The following is a 24,617-nucleotide window of genomic DNA, read 5'->3' as shown; positions in this document are numbered from 1 at the left end:
TGGTACTAAATAATATGGGATTTGGGCTAAAATGTGAAATTGATCTAGATTTTAATGCATTTGGCAAGAGGATATGGTCATTAAAACCCAGGAGCCTCAATGATGCCTGAGTATGTGTTGATTTTCAGTTCTGAATTTTAAGTGTAAAGGACACAGAACCAAAGAAAGACTTGAATCTTCAGGTTTTCATTAATTAAATCAAACGAAATCAATTCAAGATATTTATTGAATATCTGTTACGTGTTTGCATGTTAAATCCTGGAGAGAGAGGTGGGTATCCCTTAGTGGTAGCCCAGGTGTACAGCTATGAACTCTGCAGTCAGAAGAGTTTATTTTGAGTGCTGCCTTTTCCCTTCACCATCTGGGTGATCTTGGGCAAGTTACTTGACTTTTCTGAATAGTACTATATAGTTTTCAAAGTATTTTGAACATTATCTCACTTAATCCTTACCAGCAGCCACCCTACAGGGTTAACTGGTTGACATTATTGCCATGTTCAGAGGGTTGCCTACTTCCCTATGTTTAGTGGATATCATGGTGTGGGGAGATGGGTAAGAGCATGGATTTCAGGGTTAGACAGGCTTAAGTTTGAATCCTAGGGCTAACACCTTGACCATACTCCTCATATTTTTTGAAGCTCATGGAAATAATTATACCTGTCTCAGGATTGTTGAGGAGGTTAAATGAGGTTAAGGGCTTCCTTACTGCTTTCTCTCTTGTTCCTGGCACGTAATAGGCAATCAGTAAGTATTTGCTGAGTAAATAAATGTCTGGCATAGTAGGTGTTTGTTCATGGGAGCTTCCTTCCCTTCTGATTCCTAGTCTATTCCTGCCTCTGGAACTAATTGAACTTGAAAACTAGTTTGTGTTTAAGGTTTTTTGGGGTTTTTTTGTAATTAATCTGGTTGGTTGGGTAATGTATAGGATTAAAAAAGGGCAAATTTACCTCTTTTTTTTTTTTTTTTCCAGTGAGGAAGATTGGCCCAGAGCTAACATCTGTTGCCAATCCTCCTCTTTTTGCTTGAGGAAGATTGTTGCTCAGCTAGCATCTGTGCCAGTCCTCCCCCATTTTGTATGTGGGACTCCACCACAGGATGGCTTGATAAGTGGCCTGTAGGTCTGTGCCTGGGATCTGAACCCACGAACCCCAGACCACTGAAGTGGAGCGTGCGATCTTAAACACTATGCCACCAGGCTGGCCCCCCAAATGTACATGTTTTAAAGGATTTTTTTCAGTAGAAGGGAGGTTACTGAAAGCCATGATTATGCATGAAGCTGATTTTTTTATTGTTATTAAGCTCCTCATAGTTGAACATGTTTTTATCACTCTGTGGTATTAGACTATTATATTTTACTTGCTGTAATACTAAGATGAATCAACCACATTCCCGAAGTAGTATAAGACCATAATTCCTTAATTCACAAGCCTGGCATGATCTTAAATTTTAAGAAATGTTATTTTTTTTTAATTGTATGTAGTGAATTAGTATTATGATATATATTTAGCTTATTGATTGTTATTGGAGCCAGCTTTACACCACTCTTTGGAAGCATAAATATTTTTCCTCTTTATGTGGAATTAATGTTATATATACATTATTAGAGTCTTATCTCATTATATTAACACACACACATATCTCAGTATTTGATGTTCCCCCCTGCAAATTCCTTCAGGGCAGAGACTGTTTTCTTCATCCATATATTCTTGCTGCTTAGGTGTGTGCCTGGCCAATAGCAATAGCTGTATTGTGCTTCATGAGACAGGATACCTGCTTCTAATCTGGGCCTGCTTAAGGGATTTTTATTTTTATTTTTGCCCTAGATATTTAGAACTTAAACCCTGCATAAGATACTACTGTACTTTATGGTTAAGAAATAAATGTTATTTTGAAATTTTAGTAATCAGTAAGGCATTTAGTATGAAGTAAGTCACACTTATTTTTATTCAAAGTTAATCTTTGTCTGAAAAGGTAAGAACATTACCTGTGTTTTCTGAAGACTTCTGGTCCTTGTAGTAGTGAGTTTAAAATTATTTAAATATTAATTGAAGCCATGCTGTATACAAAGCATCCTATATAAGCTTTTTACAAAGTGTGTTTTGCTTAGAGAAGGCTTTGTTAGCTCTTTATAAACGTGATTGTTTATAAAGGCAGTCTCAGAGTTTGTTCATCCTTTTTCTTAGAATTCTTGTGACACTTATACCAGCAATCTGATTTCTAAATAATAGAAGTCATTTTTAGGTAGAAAAATCCAAAAATTTTCTTGTTCAATTTTAATCTTTGAATGTGATTAATACTACTTTTCTTTTTTCTTTTTAAAGATAGTATTTTAATAACCGGTCTCAAGGGACATGTCTTTCCTGGTATACAGGCGTTACATTCTACCTTCCTTTTTTCTTTGAAACAGATTTATTTGAAAATATGTATGGGTCTACAATGAAGAGACGAGAACTTGAAGATCTCAAGGATAATATTGGGTTCAGAGGTCATAAGCCACTTAACAGCATTACTGTGTCAAAGAAACGCAATTGGCTATATCAGAGTACTCTGAGATCTTTTAATTTGGAAGAAGAAAATAAGAAATGCCAAGATATAAGTAATTTATCTGTCTCCCCCCTCTCTCTACCTAAACATCAGCTATCACGACCTTTCCTCAAATCATCTGAAGAATATTGTACATATGTGGTGTGTAATGCTACAAATTCTTCATTATCAGGAAACTGTTCTCTAGACTTTAATGAGGAAAATGATGCAGATGATGAAGGAGAAATATGGTACAACCCCATTCCTGAGGATGATGACTTTGGGATATCAAATGCTTTGAGTTTGGGTGAGGCCAACTCTGCTGTTCTGAAGTTTCCTGCTGTCGGTTTGAGAGTATTACCTGGTAGCAACCTAATGAAAGTAGAGCAGCGTACTGAAGACTCGCTCTGCTCCTCTGAACACACAGGCGATGTTCAGACCACACAGTCAAATGGAACGAATTCTGTAGATTCCATCCATTCCACAGGGTTTGGGCAGCAGTACAAGCAAAGGCTTGGACACAAGACGCAAGAAGGTATAACGGTGGAGGACACTCCCTTGGTGAAATCTCCATTTGCAGGTAAAGATGAGCATGTATCTGCCTTTTCTTTCTTCTCCGTTTTCCAAATCTTTGGTAGTAGCTAAAACTAAATAGAGATGTCTGTCATAGCTATGTACTTTATCTTACAAAGTGAATGTATTTTCATGAAAATAAACTCAAAAAAGTTTATAAACATTTTTATGTATGTGGTGGTTTAATTATTCCTATCACAGTCTTGGTTTTGTCTTCTGGTGTGCTTTAGTATGTCAGTCTTTTTTTTTTTTTCCTTTTTTTCTCCCCAAAGCCCCCCGGTACATAGTTGTATATTCTTCGTTGTGGGTCCTTCTAGTTGTGGCATGTGGGACGCTGCCTCAGCGTGGTTTGATGAGCAGTGCCATGTCTGCGCCCAGGATTCGAACCAACAAAACACTGGGCCGCCTGCAGCGGAGCACACGAACTTAACCACTTGGCCACGGGGCCAGCCCCAGTATGTCAGTCTTTTGAGATAGTAATTTTTCTTTTAGTTGAAAGAATGGAAACATGAGGAGTAGAAGAGAAAGATATATTCTTTATGTAAATCATATTTTGCTTCATTCATTCATTCATTCATTTGCTCACACTTAGTCTGGCCACAGGTGAGAAGTTGTACTTTTAGTGTACCAGTAGTCATTAGTTTGTGTTTTTACGCCTATGTTTCCTCATGAACAAGGAAAAGGAGAAGAGAAAAAGAAATGAGAGGTAGAAGTAAATACCTTGCCGATGGGTTCTGCAATAGTTAGGGAACCCAGAAAGCAAGTAATTGAAGTTTGATTCATAGTACATTGAACCATATGAAGCTGCTAATATTCAACTGTTTTTGATCTGCAAAAAACAGCATTTCATGTGGTTCATCCTAATGATTTTATTCTTCCTTGATTGCCTGCGGTTTTGTGATGTGCTTCTTTTCAAATTTAGTCCCAGGTACCCTACCCAGGAAACAAAGCATATGGCACATTTAGTTGCAAATATCAGATGTTGAATAGAAAGTAATTATGTTTTATAGGAAGTCATTTTAATTTATAAAATTTGAAATGATACAGAATATTCGAAGATGTGAGGTATAGCAGATGCTGTCAGTACCGTGTCCATATCCCTTGGGTTTTATTACTTATTTAAATGGAGACAGCCTATTCCAACCATCAGTATCTGCATCTCTGCTGGAGGGCTCTCTCTGGAAGTGGTAGAGGGAGCCTAGGAGGGCCTCTCAACCAGGACTGACAGGAGTTGGGTAGGACTACGCCAGCTTCTCTGCCCTTGAGTGGGATAAATCTGCATTGTTTCTCAGAGTTTTCTCATGCGTTTAGGCTCCACTTGCCCATAGTGGTAGCAGGCTTGATAATTCACCTTGAATTTCACCTGGTATTTGTGGCTGGTATCCTTTTCTCTGAGATATGAGGAGGCGGAGTAAATGTTATGTTAAGAGAAAAAGCAAGTTATAATACAGTGTGTCCCGTATGATGTCAATTTTAAAAGAAGCACTGAAAACTATACTAGAAATATTAGTCTAACCCCCCTCCCGGCGGTGTTGGGATTGAAGGTAATTAAAACTGTGTGTGTGTGTGTGTGTGTGTGTGTGCATTTCTAATTGTAGACTGATTTTCCAGAGTTAATGTTTGTTTCTTTTGTAGTCTGGATGGAGAGAGGAACAAATACTATGTAAAATAACAGTTTGGAACACAGGCTGTGATCAGGATGGAGTGATGGGAAGGCGTGCAGGGGTATGGCAGATAGTGATGCCTGTGAAATGTTGCTAAAAGGCAAGAGGGAATGAGGACAAGAGCAAAGCTAGAAAGCCACTGTCTAAAGTGATACACACTTTGATTTAGGTTACTGCCTTTAAACTTTTTTTATGTCTGTGGCAAATTGTGAAGCTGGAAAGGCTGACAGACATTACAAAAAGACCCCCCAAAACTTGTAAGTACAGTAGGGCTGTCATTTATGTGTCCTTACTATCATTCTTCTCTTAAACATATTATTAAAATATAATAAGCACAATCCTAAATTAACCAAAGGAAGTATTTAGACAGTTTATTTATATGCTGTCTCCTTTTGTTTAAGTTTGATCAGAAAAGTTATCTAGTGATCTGTTTTCTTTAGCAATATTGGCAGAAGACTGTTGAGAAATCGGCAAAGAGAATGGTCGAATTTCAAAATAAATTTTTGATCAAGGAATAGGAGAGCTAAAGTATTTTGAATATAAACAATTTTTTAATCATAACAGAATTAGGACTTGTTTTTTGCTTATTAACTTCTAGATGTACATGTGTCTTTTGTCTAGTTGCAATCATAGTGGACTATTTTTGGTTTTTGCTATTTTTACTTGTATCTTCATCCTGTATTATTCATGAAAATTAATGTTATTGTTTCCCAGTCTTTATAGTATTTAATTGGGTTGACGTGCCCTAGTCTGTTTGACCGGTTCCCTAATGTTGGGCATTAATAGATTGTTTCCTCCACTACTGTGGCAATGATTTTCGTTAGGATCTTTTTTGCTTCCTTGGGACTGAGTACTAGATTCATTACTGGGTCTTTATGGCCGGTAACTACTATTGGTAATTCCTTTATTGTATTTCCTAAAATGTTTACCAATTTGCAGGCAGCCAACAATTGGTTGGTTGGTTGAATAATTCATTTATTCAATAAATGCTGAGTCTCTGCGGTTTGCCCGTTACTGTTCCAGGTGCTGAAGGAGTGTGCCAGTTTCACTTGATTCTAGCCTGCGTCATAAGTTTATGTTTAAATATTTTCATTTTGTGCTTTCCCCATATAGCAAGTCTGTAATTTGATTAGTACAATTGTAGTTTAATTTTAAGTGATTGTTGAATTTGGTAATATTTTCCCTCTTGGACTTTTTAAAAACAAAGCATTTATGTTTTAATAAATTCAGTCTTGTCTGCAGTAGAAATTGCTAACATATACAGTATTTCATTTTAATAATTAGTTAAGGACTTCAATGGAAATATTTAATGTACAATGTGTAAAATAGAAGTCAGAATGTTAGATTAAACTCCTTAATAATTTAATGAAACAGAGCAATTCAGTATACTGGGGAGCTTTTTTATGCTGTGACAAAATAGATAGCTTGTAGACTAAAGCAGGTCTCTGATACCATAGAATTTTTAGAGCAGTAAACCAGTAGAATTGTACTGCAATTTACAGTACAAGGCAATGCTTTGTCTAGTTTATCAAACACTCCATTTCTTATTAGTTGCTTACCAGAAAAGCCTAGCAGGCATACTTAAAATAGTCCTTTCTCTCTAAAGAAACCACTTCTTTGTTATTGGACACATAAAGAGGGGTGGAGGGAGAATATTGTATTGATACTTTATGGAAAGGGTATTTAACCTATTGATTTTTAAAATGAATAAAGCTTTTTTTCTCATTTCTAGTATAGTGTAGAGTAGCCTCCAATATTAGGGTCATTAGGGATCTTTATAACGAATAGTTAGATAAAGTAGGAAAAGTTAATTTAAACTTTAAATAATTGGGATAATACTAGCTTGTTTCTTTAATGCAACAGTTTAAATTTGTATAATAATAGGTTTTAGAAGATTTTTAATTTTGCTTTGTTTGAAAGCTTACTAGGAACAGGTTCAAATATAAAAATGAAACTGGTTAGTCTGTACATTTTTTTTTTTTACTGGGAGATTGAAAGTTTAAGGTTAAATAGAATAACTTCTTAATAATAGTTGAGAAAACGTCTTTAAAAATATGGACAGAAAAATGTTTAGAAGGATGGAGAGGCTGAAAGTGTAGTATTTATGAGCACTGGCTCTGAAGAACTATGCTTAGGTTTGAATCCTGGTTCTGCCACTTACTAGCTATGTTATCTTAGACAAATTAGACACCTCTGTGCGTAGGTTCCTTATCTGGAGAATAGGGAGCTAGTGGTATCTTAACTCATAGGGTTATTATGAGAATTAAATGAGAATCTGTGGATACTAAGTATTAAATTAATTTTTCATATGTTGTCTAGCTCAATAAATGTTGGCTGGTGTTATTGGCTTTAATAATTAAATATTAATTTAATAATTAAATATTTAATTTTTAATAATTAAATATTAATCATTTCATATTAAACTACTTGTAGTAGTATTTTACCATGGTATTTACAATGCTTAATCTCTTAGTAGTGCAGTTTAGGTTATTATTTACTTTATTTATACTTTTTTGTATCTTTTAAAAACTTTTTGTAAACCTCGATAATTTTGACGTTAAGAAAAAAATGAAGCTATTTTTGTGTGGAGAAAAATTCAAAAACATTTCAATGCATTGTTCTTTATGAAAACTGAAAATTATAAGAAAACTTATTTATATCTCTGCATTGTTGTTTAATATGTTGAAATTACAAGGAAAGGCCCTAATTTAGCTTTTGAAATTCTAGGGAATTATTGTATACAAATAAAACAAGAAAGAAAATGTCTTTACCGTTTTGAAAATTATTTAGTTAGATTTATGATGTTCAATATTTGGTTATTCTTGGTTGTCTAGAGTTTATTCTATATAATATTTGGTGAAGTGTTCTAATAGAATTTTAGAATAAGGAGGGGCTCATTGTTGTCAAAATTATAAACTTGTTTTTAACTTTCTTTGAAACCAGCACTGTTATGCGATAAAATTTAGTTTTTAGAGGATTGTAGAGGAAACATTCTTATAGTAAGATTTAGGATTTCTAAGTAAACATGTTAAAATAGGAAATGTGTTAAAATAAGTGTTTTAATATGTTAAAATAAACATTAAAATAAGAAGCTTTCCAAATTTCCCCTGATATTCGCTGTTTACAGTTATAAAATAACGTACTCACTGAAGTATATTGCAGTGGGAAAGCTTTAAAAAGGTGCCTGTATTACCCTTCCTCCAGACCTTCAGAATAGAAATGCAGATGGAGAGGAAGATGCTGCTGCTCACTGTAAGCCATTTGGAGATCCTTGATATTCTGCTTAAATATGTTAACGGAGAGGCACCTAAACTGATAACTAAGTCTCCCTATTGAGATGAGACAAGGGAGGAATTTTTGTCCCTGTGAGTCTGTTAAGTTGATGGTTTATAAAGTAGGAGTAAAAGTAGGAATGAAAACATATCAACTTATAATATCTTTTCTTTTTTTTAAGGTCCTGGGATCCTAGCTGCTACAAGTAAGACTGATTTGGGAGTTATAGAACCATCTTCTCCAAGCCCTAGCCCTATGAAAAAAGGCAGTCCAATTAATTGGTCTTTCCCAGATAAAATAAAATCTCCACGAACTGTGAGGAAACTTTCCATGAAAATGAAAAGGTTGCCAGAACTTAGCCGAAAACTGAGCGTTAAGGGAACCTTGAATTACGTACACGGTGCAGATAGTGCCCCTTCCTTGTCTAAATGTAACTGTCAAGGAATTCATCGTAGTGTGATTCTCTCTTCTGGGAACACAACCACAGCTGCTAGGAGGAATGTTATCAGTCGATATCATCTAGATACCAGTGTATCTTCTCAGCACAGCTACCAGAAGAAAACCTCTGTGACTTCTAAGTATTCCTGCAAAGGAGGTTACCTCAGTGATGGAGATTCACCTGAGCTTATAACTAAATCTAGCAAACATGGATCTGAAAACAAATTTGGAAAAGGAAAAGAAATAATTCCAAACATCTGTAGCAAGAATGAAATAGACATTGATGCTTTTAGACATTATAGCTTTTCTGATCAACCTAAGTGTTCACAGTATATTTCTGGGCTCATGAGTGTGCATTTCTATGGTGCTGAGGATTTAAAACCACCTCGGATAGATTCGAAAGATGTCTTTTGTGCAATTCAGGTGGATTCAGTAAACAAAGCAAGAACAGCTTTGCTCACGTGTCGGACAACGTTTTTAGACATGGATCACACTTTCAACATAGAAATTGAAAATGCGCAGCATTTGAAATTAGTAGTATTCAGTTGGGAACCCACTCCAAGAAAAAATCGAGTGTGTTGTCACGGGACTGTTGTTCTCCCCACCTTATTCAGAGTGACAAAGACACATCAGTTGGCTGTCAAACTTGAACCGAGAGGTCTTATTTATGTGAAAGTGACTCTTTTGGAACAGTGGGAGAATTCTCTTCATGGACTAGATATAAATCGAGAGCCAGAAATATTTGGTGTTGATATTCGAAAAGTTGTAGAGAAAGAGAATACAGGATTGATGGTGCCACTCCTGATACAGAAATGTGTTATGGAAATTGAAAAAAGAGGCTGTCAGGTATTATTTCACTGTGTTTCTCTACTACCCCCTTATCTCTTTGCCTAATTAGTTAATTAAATTTATTTATAGTAAGTCTTAGGGGAAGGAATTCAAGGTAAGGTATAACAAATCTAATGTAGACATTTTCTCATTCCTATTCTTTATTTTTATTGCGTTACTGTTTAGGGTGTAATTCATACCTTCTCCTATGTTGTCAATGATGGAGAGCAGGCTAGATGGTTCCACAGTTTATGCTGATACAGAGCTGCAGGCACCATATGCCTAGAGATCAAGATTGCTTTACAATGGCATTCCTGGGAAAAGCCAGAGCTGATAACATAGGCAAAAACTAATTAATTTAAGGAATGTTTCTGCTGGTTTGACATTCCTGTGGTAGAGAGTTCCAACAGTGAATCTTGTAACTCCTCTTCACTTTTAAAATTGACTCCCTGCCCTTATTCTCTACTTTGCCTCATCTTTGGAAAGCAGAAGCTTATCTGTGTCTTAACTTTGGGATAGCATGGAGGATGAGGAGAGGTCCTACTAATAAAACACATCTCATTCTCTTTTCCTTTTAAATAAGGTGAAAACAGCCCATTAAAACAAACAGAAAACCTGGTCTTATTTATAACAAGATATGTAAATATTAACCAGTTAGTAGACCTTATCTTTCTTTATTTTCATTAATACGTATAGATTATGACAGTGAGAATCAGCATATCACTGAGGATATTATTCTGAGGTACAAGTAATTGTTTATACTCATTTTTTTTTATTGAGTTATTGATAGGTTACAGTCTTGTGAAATTTCAATTGTACATTAATGTTTGTTTATACTCATTTTTGCAACACAAATTAAGCCTAAAAATCACCATGTTCTGAGACATTTCTACTTTAGTGCTATCAGAATTTAAAACATTCGTTATAAATGTCAAGGGTAAATATCACAAAATCTGGAATGTGAATTTCTTTATATATAGAAAGGATTTTAAAATAGCCTTCCTTGAACTTAACATGGAAACTGTAGAAACAGCATAAGTTAGTGGAGTTTTGTATTAAGATGCAAGAGACTTGGATTCTGATTTCTCCTCCGATTATTAGCTGTGTGATGTTGGGCAAATCACTTAATCTCTGTGGGCGTTATTTGCTTGTATCTCTAAAATAGATGCAATAGGTTCCTGAAGCTAAGTAGGACACCTAAACTTTTGAAATGTCTTCTCAGATATGTGAATCTATCAGGTTGAGTTTGTGTTGTCTCGGTGGGAATGAGGCCTTTAGTTTGCAATCCAACATTGGGTCCAGTTAGTTTTTTCATAAAGTTCTATTTTTCCTCCATATTTTTTTCAGGCAGCGTGTAGAGAAGTCAGAGATTAGGCAGGTTTTACAGCTAATTACTGAACAGAAACTTTTACAATTGAATATTAAATTAAGTAACTCAAATAGCACTGTACTTTTACAGTCTATTTTCTGAAATATTTTAAAAGAGCAGGTGTATAAGACTATTGAAACTTATTTTAAATGCCAAGAAAACAGTGCTTTTTATTTCTATACTTAACATTTAGAAAGATTTATTTTAATAAAGAATTATTTCCTGTGAAGTAAAAAAGGTACAGTTGGAACTGTACTTTTTTTTTTTTTTTTTGCTGAAGAAGATTAACCCTGAGCTAACATCTGTGTCAGTCTTCCTCCACTTTATATGTGGGCTGCCACCACAGTATGGTGAGGAGTGGTGTAGGTCTACACCCAGGATCTGAACCTGTGAACATGGGCCACCAAAGCAGAGCATGCTGAACTTAACCACCCAGCCACAGGGCCAGCCCTGAAACTGCACTTTTTAAACACCTTTTTTGTTTTATCTCTTTTGCTTCTCCAAGCCCCCTGCACTCTGACACACACAGAAAGAGGCTTATTGTGCCTGCATTTTACACTGCATTTTACAGAACAGCACACTACTTAAATTTTGTTTACCTTTTTTTTTTGCAGGGAAAAATTCACCCTGAGCTAACATCTGTTTCCAATGTTCCTCTTTCTTTTTTTTTTTCTTCTCCCCAAAGCCCCAGTGCATGGTTGTCTATTCTAGTTGTAGGTCCTTCTAGTTCTTCTGTGTGAGCTGCAACTACAGCATGGCAAGTGACAGGTGGGTGGTGTGGTTCCACAATTAGGAACCAAACCCAGGCCGCTGAAGCAGTGAGGGCACCGAACTTTAACCACTGGGCCATCAGGGCTGGCTCTTGTTTGCCTTTTTTTTTTAAGCACTCAATAAATATTAGTTATTATTAGTAATACCCATGTCACAGACTTAGTAATGGTGGAGCTGGAATTTAAAACTAAATTTTCTGATTTTAAGGCTAGTGATCTTTATAGATTTCAATCAGCCTTTTGTAACAGCAAGCTCTCCTATCTCTGTAGTATTTTACAGTATACAAAGAGGCTTCACCTGCATTTTTCTTATTTGATTCTCACAGTAAGCTCTTTACTCTGTGCACACGTTACTTAGTTGGAGAACTGGAAGCTTGAAGAACAATACATTCACTCCGTTTACCTCCTCAACAATTACTAAGTGTATGCCGCATTCTATTAAGAGCGGCTTCTCCTAATGCTCCAGCTTCCTTCCATATTTCCAGTCATCTATTGTTTACCTTTTTAGTCAGTAATTATTCTTGTTTTTTTTACCATGCAAATCAGGTTTTGATAGTCATACCAAAATAGTTTGTGGCATCTTCCAAATGCTTTGAATGCTACTGTCACCCATCTCCTGCTTCCAAAGGGAAAAATTGCTATAGAAATCATACTCGTGGTCTACCCAGTAGAGAGTCTCTCTCTGATGGAAGCATCAAGCACGTACTTCAAGTGTTTGATTCAAAAAGTCAGCCTCTGAAGTTAGGGATATATCCTAAAATATCCTTTCCTTGGAATATCTATATTAGATCTTCCTTCCTTTATTCACCTTAAAAAATATGTATTTGTAATTTCAGCTTTTGGGATAACATGGTCCATAATTTATTACTTACTATTGAAGTATTCCTTTCTTCAATTTGTTCTAGGCTCGTTTCCTTCTCAAGTTCAAGGGATACATCCTTATTATGGGATTTTGTGACACTTAAGTATGCCTACACCAGAAAGGCTCTACTCAAGTTAGTTTCGTCTAATGTGATAGCGTTTCCTTTGATCCTGTTCAATATTTTAGTTTCATTTTTCTGGATCATCTACAGTTCTACCATGTCTTTCTTGCGATGATGTGACCAGCATAGCACATGCTGTTCTCAATGTGAATGCACTGTGAATGTGGATAAGAGTAGGAAATTTGAATTTTTTTTCCTCAGTACATTCCCTGGTTTCCCATATTATACTGATCCTTTTGAATGTAGCAGCACCTTGCATTACCTTCTCCTAGAAATAACTGTAGGTTCCTTACTATCTTTCAATTAATACTTAATAGTTATCATCTCAAATATTTTGGATAAATATCCCTGTATCCATATTGACAGTTTTCCTATATATCCTGTATTTCCCACCTTCTATAGTATATTCTATCAATTATTTGATGACTCAGAAGAAGTTAGTGTCATAAGTAAACCTGGAAAGTTCATTTGTGATTTCTTCCTCTAGATCATTTATAACATTTTAAAGTGATTCCTAATTCAAATCCTTGGGGATCCCCGTTGTTTGTTTTTACTTTATTTCTATCTTGAAATAACTTCTTTATCCATAACTTCCTTCACTTCAAGGTGATTGAACTTCCTAAATAGTCTATAATATGAAGTATAGGTGACACCCACTTATTTTCCTTAATTTTCTTGAAGGTTTATTCTTTTGAAAAACTCCAATTGCTTAATCAGGCATGTTTTCTCTTTACAGATACCGTGTTGATTTCTTCTCAAGAATTCATAGTGAACTTCTTAAGACTTGCTATTTTAGAACCTGTATGAACTGTTTAAAAAACAAATTGTTTTAGTGTAGCTTGAGGGGAAGGTGGATGGTGTCATGCAGCTTATATACATTTGAACTAGAGATTTTATTTTACCTTTAATATGTTATTTTAATTGAATTTCCTCTATCACTTTATAGTCAATTAATTTGATAAGTTAAAAAATCCTAGGTTTGCTTTTGTTTCCTCCTGAGAATCTTTTTTTTCCCTAAAAAGGTAACTTCATGCAAATAGTATATTGGAACCTTATGTCAAGTAGTGTATACTTCTTTGTGGATACATAAACTGAGTTTTAATGAGATTAAATAACTTGCCCAAATTCACCAAGCGAGGAGTGATGGAGTGGGGCTTTCTTTACGAATCCAAAACCCCTGTTTAACCACTGTGCTGTGTTACTTCAGTCTAGAGCAAAAGATATAAAAGGGCATCTTGGGACATGGAGATATTGGTTGAACATATAAAACTAAATGGAAGAGATTTATCTTTGTTTAAGGTAAGACAGCCAGCACTACAGAAATCATAGTATATTGTTTGAATTTAAATGAAAGAACGGAATGTTCTAATTAAACTAATGAATATAGTCTGTGGTGAGATTTCAAAAGCTGTGTTTGAGGTATTTTTAATTAAATGCCATTAGAACATAGTTGATTGCCAAGTTTATGTGATTTATACATACTGTACAATTACATTTTCTTTTTATCAAATTTACAGAATGTGGCCATAATTTTATTTCTAGGTAGTAGGCCTTTACCGATTATGTGGTTCGGCAGCAGTCAAGAAAGAACTTCGAGAGGCTTTTGAGAAGGATAGTAAAGCTGTTGAGCTCTGTGAAAACCAGTACCCAGATATAAATGTAATAACAGGTAAGAAATAGATTTTATGTACACATACTGGAAAAACAACATCTGTAGGAGAGAGAACTGAAATACTATTTTGTAGCCTAAATTTAATTTGGTTTTATTCTGAAGTCTTATTTCCCTTCTTTCACAAACACTACTGTGTTATTTTCTCTGGGGAGGTCCCCGCCCTTCAACAGCTTCAATTCTTGGGCAGAAGTAAGACCCACAGTGAATTAGCTGTGGTAGCTAGCAGAAGGAAAAGGGTACCTTTTCTTCATAGAGGGATAAATAAAATGCCATCAGAGTTCAGTTTGACTGGAGCTTAGGTGATGTAAAGGCTTGACTATCTGGTCAGAGAACTTAGATTTATTTACTAGGCAGGGATGCATCAAAGATTTTTGAGCAGGGAGTGAAATCTTTAGAGATAGTCTTCAGGAATATTAATCTGGTAACTCTATGTAATGGGTTGAAGCTAGAAGAGACCAGAGGAAGGAAAACCAGTGAGGGAGCCTTGGCAGTAGTCCCAGCAAAGAGGTAATGAGAGCTGAAGGAGTCCCGTCGCGGTAGCAATAGGGGGAATAGAAGTGAAAGAGGGCCCCGACAAACATGACTTTGACACCTGGGTAATTGGGTACCATTAGAAGAAAGAAGAAAGCTGGGAGGAGAGCTACTGCTTTTAGTGGAGAAATGGAGAGAACGATGATAAATTGGGTTTCTTTTCAAACTTATATATTGACTTTGAGGTACCAATAGGAGACCTAAGTGGATATATAAAGCAAAGTTGAGAGTACTCATCTACAGCTAAGAAGAGGATGGAGTAGAATTTGAGGGGTCTTTTTATTTACCCAAGTGGTGAACGTAATCCAAGGTGAGCATGGGAAACACGCTTCCAGTGCACCTGAGAGCTGGGGGTAGAAAATGGCAGTTTGAGGGACATTGGGATGTAGTTGTAATTAACGCCTTGCAATTGTCCATTTGTTTGAAAAGACAGGAACTTTGAGGATCTCCTAACTTTGGAGGCAGGCAAAGGAAGAAGAAACAGCTAAAGAGACTGAGAGAAAAGGAGTCAGAAAGTTTGGGGAACAAGACAACAGAGTTTAAGGAAAAGTGTAATGCAGTGTCATTCTGTGGAGGGATCATGTAAGATGAGAACAGAAAAAAGACCTTTGAATTGGGCTATTAGGAGATTATTCATAACTAATTGATATCTTCAGGGACTACTGGCTTATAATTCCATATTTGTTTTTGTTGTTTTACTTTTTGTTAATGAAGTTTTTGAGCATGTACAAAAGTAGAGACAATACTGTGATAAACCCTCTTTATCCATCACCTGGCTTCCATAAACAACACATGACCAAACCTGTCTCATTTATACCTCTCATTTGATTCTCTGCAAACTTGGATTATTATGAAGCATGTCTCAGATATCATATCCTTTCCCCTACAGATGCTCTGCTATGGATCTCCAGATCTTCTGTGTATTTTGATAGCTCTTTCCCTTCTCTCTACTGTCAACTGCCATTTTTTTCCCATGTTATAGGGTGTTTCTCTCTTCTAATTTGCTTTCTTATTTTACATACAGTTAATTTTCTAGGTGAGAATTTGAGGAAAGTTCCACTTGCACATATTGAAGAGATTTTTCTTAGTTGAAATCTTCTTAAACCTTACTTTTGGAATTGAGGCCTTCTAAACAGTTGAGGTTCTCAATCTCTGAACTCTGAATGACTATATTCTCATAGAATATTTAATGTATACTCTTGGATAACCAAAACTTTGATCCTAAGCATTTTAATTCTAAGAGAAAACAAACCAAGGCACTTTTTCTTTCTTATAAATGTTAGCCAATCAGAAATAATGGTTACTTTTATTTTTGTAAAAGAAGAAGGCTTATCGTTTCTATAAGAAAAATATCATTTCTACAAAATAGTAGAATTTTTCCTTAATAATATGTAATTAACAAAATCCATTTTATAAATTCATTGAAGAGAAGTTTTATAAATAGCAATTCTCAGGAAACTACACTCTACAACTAAATGAAAGGAAGTTTTGTCTCGGTGAAGCCTTATCTTAGAAATAAAAATTATGTCAAACATGTATGATTTTAAAAGATGAAGTGATGTGGTTTGAATTGATTACTTGCTATAAGAGAAGGTCCGTAGTTGGAAATTTACAGCGTATGCAGAAGATATGAACAACAGGTCAATGAACATTAGGTTTATATCATTCTTATCTAAAATTGAGAGTTTCCATAATTTATGAATTGGCTATTTCGTGGCTCTATTTTTTGTACTGTTCCATTTCAGTGAAGCTGTTTTTCAAAAGAACATAGAGCTGTTTTCTTTCTTGATAAAAAACCAATGAAATGATTTAATATTTGTCTGAGAAGGATCATTGGAAATGCAATAAATTATACAGAAGGTCTCATCTTGGCTCAAAATAAAGGGTATTGTTGATTTGGGAAATTGGCCAGTAATGGTGTTGCCTCATGTGTTTTTTCCATGTGAACTCACATTTCTGAGTAAACTTTGAAATATAATTAACAGTTCAGTAGGTCTAAAAAATGAGAAATTAATGAAGTGAATGAAAGAGTTTACTTACAGTTTAATGTGTTCTTAGTAGTTAGTCTGGAATACAGAATGAAGTGCTCCTGACAAACCAGATTTTTTCAATCAGATGCAAAATTTAAGATATGAAATCTATTCACACTTGTTATGGGGCTTACTTACCAGAACAATAGAAGAAATTAGAAAAGTCAAAATATTTATTACTTAGGGATTATTAGAAAAGAATAAATCTCTTGAGGAGGAAAATTCAGTTTGAATGTGTCTGCCCACTGTAAAATAGACTTCACATGTCAGTGCTACACAATCAGTATCTGGGTTCAGTACTTAAAAGTTCATTTGGCCATACCTTTTTCTGATTTTAATCCTACCTCAATTCTTTTATTTTCCTTTGAAAGAAAACTTGATCAGAAATAAGCCAGAAATTATCTTCAAATCATTAATAATTTTCTTCATTTACACATATTTAATATACATTTTTCCCATCATATATAGTATATGTTCTCTGATCTCTGGCACACTAACTTCCAAATTACTTCTGTTTGTCTTCATCTGAGTTGAACACAGACGTCTCAAGTATGTAAACACTAAGGAATGCAAAACATTGAGGAATGGTCATAGATTTAGAAACGAAAATATACTGAGGCAGTATGTGAGAGCCATTTGATCTGAGTAATACGTATAGAGTATGCCTAAAGAAAGCAGTAAGTTCAAAAAGTGTACGTGAGGTAGGGTGGGGTAGATTAATGGATTTAAAAAATTAATTTGTAGTACTAACTTCAGGAAATGTCAATGATTCTACATTCAGATCTACCTACTCTAGTGTATCTTTATTATCTATGTAAGTTTTACCTGAGAAAGAATGATTCTCATGGTTCTCTACTTGTATATTCAATATTCTGGTTTTAGTGAGTTAATCTTTTGTTATGGTAGGTGCCGGTAGAGGATAAGGGCCATTTTCCCAGGGGACAGAGTCTCACCTGAAGAATGAGGTTATTTAATATATTAATCTTCATAGTCCTGCTATTACTAGTAGAAAGATGATATCCATCCATCCAACCATCACATATTGAATGCTTACTATATGCTAGGTACTTTGCTAAGGCATCTGGAATACAATGATGTGCAAGAGATAATCTCTGCCCTCAAGAATATTAGTCTAAAAAGGAAGACAGACATAGAGATAGCTAATTATAATATATGAGGAGGAGCACCTATGGTTAACTGTTGGAGGATCTGGGGCCAGAGTTCTAGGCACAGAGAACAGGGTGAATTTTGTGATTGAGAATTAATAAAATACAGATACTACAAACCAGCCTCTGAGAGGTAGAAGTAGTTTTAGTGATTAGAATGTTTTGTTTCCTTTACTGTGATGATACATGTATATCCCATCATGGGGATGAATAGAATTTTCCTGTGTAGTTGGCCCTCTGCATATGAAGGTGAGAGACATATGGTTTCGTATTATCTATTACACAGCAAACTTATGAGCAGCTTCAGAGGTATAGCCAGAACCAGTTCTTTATTTACCAATTATTGCCTGCATTTTCTTCAATTACATGATGCAAGATTTATTGTGTTGCACTAAGCTTCTCCATTATAAGTTTTCCCCAAGTCTCCCTTAAGTACCTCCTGTAGCATTAAAGATTATCACCATAAACTTATTATCTCAAGGTTTTTAGGTCGCCAAAGTGTTTGAAAGATACTAAGAAGTCAGTATGGTTTAAGATGCTCCTGTCTATCGCTAAGTTTTGGGGATAAGGCCATATAGCTAATTTTTACGTTTATGAGTAGTTAGTATATGTCAAAACACTGTGTAAATACCTCCTTTCTGTATCATTTTATAAAATATTTTATTTTTCCTATAAACTCTTTGTCTGCTTGTAGAAAAGGAACTATAACTTTTACTTCATTGAACATAATTTGCATTGAGCATACTTTAAGTGCTTAATATTTGTTAATAATAATTCTTTTTTATTTGCCCGCAAATTATAGTGAAACGATCTTGAATTTGGATTAATTTAAAGCTCCATTTATATTATGGTTGTTTAGTATATTAATTACATAAAAGATAATGATATTTGAAATATATGTTTCACTAAGTTATAAAGTTATCTTTTCTGGAGATCTTTTAGGTTTTAATTTAATGTAATTGCATTATAGGGCATGTCTCAGACTACCAGGGCATACTGAGTTTTGTTAGAACTAACAAGTTGAGCTTTGTCAAGGAACAAATATGGAATCCTTTTTTTAAAAATCATGCACTAGAGGGTTAGTAGTTTCTTTATTTGGCAGCTACAGAAAATTGCATTTCCACTTTCTAATTGTAACTCACTTGTCCTCTTTACGCTGAATGTTGTTATTCAGTGTGGGTAGGTTTAGACTGCAAAACTCATGATAGTAGTAAAGATCACATGGTATAAGTTAAGAAATAGGGATAAACAATTATTGCATGCCCTACTGTGTACAAAAGGCTTTATCGTTATCACATGTGTTGATTGTTATGATATGCCAAGCACTTGATCATATCTCTTCATATACGTCAAGGAAGAAGTTTGGTCAGTATTCTCTTGGTTCCCCAGTTCTATTTCCAGATTATTATCTGTTCACTGTTGAGTAGAAACTTATACTCTCTTGAGGAATAAAGCTCTCTTGAAGCTCGTGGCATATTCCTATACCACCTTTACTTTCCTATTTAACGTCATCTACAGAACTCTTGGACATTCCCATTTATTCAGTGAAGACTTTGATATCTCGCCTGCGGTTATATTTCCAACCAATGTTCTGCCACATCCTAAGTGATTTTAACATACAAATGACCAATCCAGAATTCATTTATTGGAAGACTAGCCCCCGTTGAACTATGTTTGCACCTTGTCAAGAATCAACTGAGCATAAACGTGAGGATTTATTTCTGGACTCTCAATTCTATTTCATTGATCTATATGTCTGTTCTTATGCCAGTATCACACTGGTTTGATTACTGAAGCTTTGTAGCAAATTTTGAAATTGGGAGGTGTTAGTCCTCCAATGTTATTCTTTTTCAAGATTTTTTGGACTATTTTGGGTCCCTAGCATTTCCATGTGAATTTTAGGGTCAGCCTGTAAGTTTCTGTGAGAAAGCAGCTGAGGTTTTGATAGCTTGTGTGTTGACTCTGTAATCGATTTGGAGAGTGTTGCCATCTTAACAGCATTAAGTCTTCGGATCTATGAACACGAGATGGCTTTCGGTTTGCTTAAGTCTTCTTTAATTTCTTTCATAAATGATTTTTAGTTTTCAGAGTACAAGCTTTGTACTTCTTTTGTTAAATTTATTCCTAAACATTTAGTTCTTTTTCATGCTATTGTAAATAGAATTATCTTAATATTCTCTTTGGACTGTTCATTTTTAGTGTATAGAAATACAATAAATTTTTGCACATTGATCTTGTAATTTGCTAAACTCATTATTAGTTCTATTAGCTTTTTAGTGAATTCCTTTGGTTTTTAGACATCTGAGATTGTCATATGCAAATAGAGACTCATAGTTTTGCTCCCGTCTTTCCGAAGTAGATCCTTTTTCTTTCTTTTTCTTGCCTAATTGCCCTGGCTAGAACCTTCAATATAATGTTGAACAGCAGTGACAAGAGAGAGCATCCTTATCTTCTTCCTGGTTTTAGGAGAAAAGCATTCAGTCTTTGACTATTAGTTATGATGTTAACTGAGTTTTTCATAGATCTCCTATATCAAGTTGAGGAAGTTCCCTTCCATTCCAAGTTTATTGAGTGTTTTTTATCATGAAAGGGTGTTGAATTTTATTCAATGACTTTTCTGAGTCTTTTGAAATGATCATGTGGTTCTTGTCCTTTAGTCTATTGATATATTAATTGGTTTTCAGATGTTAAGCAACCTTGCATTCCTGAGATAAATCCCTCTTGGTCATGATGTATACTCTTTTTATTTTCTAATATGTTCCTGGATTTAGTGTACTAGTATTTTGTTGAGAAATTTGTGACTATATTCCTAAAAGATATTGTTGGTCTGTAGTATCCTTGTGATGTCTTTGTCTGGTAATACTGGCCTTGTAGAGTGAGTTGGGACATGTTCTCTTCTCTCTTATTTTTGGAAAGAGTTTGTGAAGAATTGGTATTAATTCTTCTTTCAGTATTTGGTAGTATTTATCAGTAAGACTGTCTGGACCTGGGCTTTCTTTTGTGGAAAGTTTTAAAATTACTAATTCAATCTCTTGTTATAAGTCTGTTCAGATTTTATATTTCTTCTGGAGTCAATTTCAGTAGTTTATGTCTTTCTGTGTTCTAACCTTCACCTGAGTTATCTAATTTATTGGCATACAGTTGTTCATAGTATTCACTTATAATCCTTTTTATTTCTATAAGGTAGGTAGTGATGTCCCCTCTTTCATTCCTGATTGTAATAATTTGAGTCTCTCTCTTTTTTTCTTGGTCAGCCTAGTTGAAGATTTGTCAATTTAGTTGATTTTTTCAAAAACCAGCTTTTGGTTTTATTGATTTTCTCTACTATTTTTCTATTATTTATTTCATTAATTGCTACTCTGATCTTTATATTTTCCCTCTGCTTACTTTGAGTATAATATGCTCCTCTTTTTCTAGTTTCTTAAGGTAGAAACAGGCCATTGATTTGGGACCTTCCTTTTTTCCTAATGTAGACATTTAGTGTTCTAGACTTCCCTCTAAACTTTGCTTTAACTGCATCCCACAAATTTTGGTGTGTTGTGTTTTCATTTTCATTCAATTCAAAATATTTGTCATTTTCCTTTTGCTTTCTTCTTTGATCTATGGGTTATTTAGAAGTGTGTTAGTTTGTGTCAAATATTTAGGGAATTTTCCAGATGTCTGTCTATTATTAATTTCTCATTTAATCCCATTAAAATCATTGGACATACTTCACATGGCTTGAATCTTTTTGTATCTATTTAGACTTATTTTAAGGCCTAGTGTATGATCTTTTGTGGTAAATGTCCCATTTGAACCCTTGAAAAGAAGGTGTATTGTAGTGTTTTTGGATATAATATGCTATAATTATCAATGCAGTCAAGTTGATTAATAATGTTGTTCCAATCTTCCATGTCTTTACTTGTTTTCTTTTGACTTGTTGAGAGAGGCGTGTTGAAATCTCTGACTGTGATTGTGGTTTTCACCCACCACCCATCCTCTAGCACCCCCTTTTGCTTAAAGACATCAGTTACACATATATTAGGTCACTTATAATTTGCTCTACAGCTCACTGATACTCTGTTCATTTTTTCCAGCCTTTGTTTCTAATCTGTTTCATTTCAAATTGTTTCTATTGCTGTTTCTTCAAGTCATTAATCTTTTCTTCTGATATTAGTCTCCTCCACTGTGTTTTAAACCTCAGACATTTTAGTTTTCTTTACTTGAAGTTTGATTTTTTTTCATACCTTCTATGTTTCTACTTAGTATGTTCAGTCTTTCTTCTTCCTTCTTGAACATATGAAATACCATACAATAACTGTTTTAATGTCTTTGTCTACTAATTCTATCCTCTTTGTTGTTTCTGGGTCAGCTTCAGTTGATTTTTCTCTTCATTGTAGGTTATATTTTGCCTGCTTCTTTATATGCCTGGTAGTTTTGTATTGGATGTCAGACATTGTGAATTTTACCTTCTTGGGTGCTGGATACTTTTGTATTCCTATAAATACTTCGAGCTTTGTTCTGGTATGCAGTTACGTTACTTGGAAAGAGTTTGATTCTTTTTTAGTTGTGCTTTTAAGCAGAATGAGAGCAGCTTTTAAATGAAGTTCCTCTTTTTCTACTTCTTTGGTTCACTTCTGAAGCAAAACCCTTCTGTTTACTTATATAAGTTTCCCATGGCTCCTGTAACAGAGTGCTGCAAAGTGGGTGATTAAAACAACAGCAATTTATTGTCTCATGGTTCTGAGGCTGGAAGTCCAAAATCAGAGTGTCAGCAGGGCCCTGCTCCCTCTGAAACCTGTAAAGGAATCCTTCCTTGCTTCTTCCTAGCTTTCGGTATTCCGCTGGCAATCTTTGGCATTCCTTGGCTTGTAGATAGATCACTCCAATCCTCTGTCTTCACATAGTGTTCTTCCTGTGTGCATGTCCCGCTATGCATGTCTGTCTCTGTGTCCAAATTTCCACTTTTTATAAGGACACCAATCATATTGTATTAGGGCCCACCCTAAGGATCTCATTTTAACTTGATTACTTCTGTAAAGATCCTATTTCAAACAAGGTCACATTCTAAGGCACTGGAGGTTAAGACTTAAATATATCTTTTTGTGGGAGACACAATTCAGCCTATAACAGGACTGTACCCAAATCCTATGAATTATCAAGTTTTCCACTTGATTGCTCAGAACAGGAGCTATTGCTAAGCTCCCAAAATTGTTCCCTCTAATCCTTTTCGCGTGGTTCTTTCCCCAGCCTTGGGTGGTTTCTTCACCTGCATGTGCTGATCAGTACTTAGACGAAGACTCAGGAGATCCTTGCAGATCTCCAGAGTTCTTTCTGGGCATCTCCTTACTCTCTAATACTCTGTCCTGCAAGCTATTGCCACTTTGACCTCCTTAGACTTCTAGCCTTCTCTCTTCAGCTTATATCTATCAGTATCTATCTAACAGGTCTAGACCTCTTAGCTTCCTGGGTTTCCACTTCCTCACTGTGACCTGGAAAGTCTTTCCTGGGAGTAAGCTGGGGGTAGTTATGGGCACACCTTGTTTGTTTCCCATACCTCAGAGATCACTGTCCTTTGCCTGATGTCCAATAGTTTTTTTCAGCTATTTTGTCTAGTGTTCCCAGTTGTTGCAGGCAGGAAGGTAAATTTAGTCCCTATCGCTCCATCTTGGCTGGAAGCACTGGTCTGTTTTTCTAGCCTGTATCTGGGTTGCCAGTTGCTACTAGAAAAGCATCACACAAAGGTATATCTTGGTAGCAGTATAAATCTGTGAACTTCAAAATTGACTAGGCTCTCAGTGGCACTTGCTAATAATTATGTTTTCTTATCTGCTCACTCACTCTCTTTGTCTCATTCTCCAGAGTGTCTATTTAATATCTTGTTATTCCTCAAATCTTATTTCACCCATGTCACCCTTAGCAGATAACCTTGCCTCCTAACCTGACAGAGAAGATAGAAGCCATCAGATGGGAACTTCCTCTACTTTGTGATCCAACCTGCCAACATGCCTTCTTTGGCATACATCCTTTCCACTCTTCCACTATCCTTTCTGTAACAGTATAGAAATGATCATCTGTACATTTTGGACTAATTTTAATTCCTTCATGTGTTGTCAGAAGCCTCTTCTTCCTTTCTCTTTGGAGTCTTTGCTCAATTGACTATATTCCTCTCTCCTGGACCTTGAAAACCATAGTAATATCTTGTTTACATTAACATTTAAATGTTCAAGTCTCTCCCATCTTAGAAAAAAAAATCCCTACTTTGATCCTCTGTGGTTATCATCTTCTCTCATAGCCAGATTTCTGGAGCAGGTTACCTGTCTTTCTTTCTCTTTCTCATTTCTTTAACATCCATTTGCTTCCTAACAAACTGCAACCTGACTTCTGTGTCTTTTATTCCCTAGACTATGCTTACCAAGGTGGCTGACTTTCTTCTCTGGTGGACATTTTTTGGTCCTTGTCTTAAATTATCTCATTGTTTCTTATTCCTAGTTATAAAAGCCTGCTGCCTTAGAAGCACAACAGGAATTTGTTAAAAATACAGGGACATGAGCCCTGACCCTGGAGATTATGATTTAGTAGGGCTGCTGTAGGGCTCTAGAATCCGTTTTTTCAAAGTTCCTCAGGTTATTTCAGTATGTAGCCAAGTTTGAGAAATACAGTTCTCCATAATATTTAACATAGTTCTTACCTAATCTAACCATTGTTGGGTATCAATTGATACCATAGACTCTTTCTTGAAACATTTGTTCCTTGACTTCCTTGGCAGCATATTTGCCAGTCTCCCCCAATCCCATCCCCGCCTCTTCTTACCACTCA

The 24,617-nt window shown here is 35.3% G+C and overlaps 1 protein-coding gene across 1 annotated transcript in view; it reads left to right on the top strand.

Annotated features, from left to right (window-relative positions):
• SYDE2 (synapse defective Rho GTPase homolog 2) overlaps nt 1-24,617 on the top strand; it is a 48,830-nt gene that overhangs the window by 7,846 nt on the left and 16,367 nt on the right. The window contains exons 2-4 of the mRNA XM_046645589.1: nt 2,407-3,102; nt 8,214-9,316; nt 13,963-14,089. Of these exons, the coding sequence (XP_046501545.1) occupies nt 2,407-3,102; nt 8,214-9,316; nt 13,963-14,089 (1,926 nt within the window). The remainder of the gene's footprint in view (nt 1-2,406; nt 3,103-8,213; nt 9,317-13,962; nt 14,090-24,617) is intronic.

Source organism: Equus quagga, chromosome 18, assembly GCF_021613505.1.
Source record: "Equus quagga isolate Etosha38 chromosome 18, UCLA_HA_Equagga_1.0, whole genome shotgun sequence".
Taxonomy (NCBI): Eukaryota; Metazoa; Chordata; class Mammalia; order Perissodactyla; family Equidae; genus Equus; species Equus quagga.
Note: the sequence above shows the minus strand (reverse complement) of the source record. Positions and strands in the feature narration are given on the sequence as shown.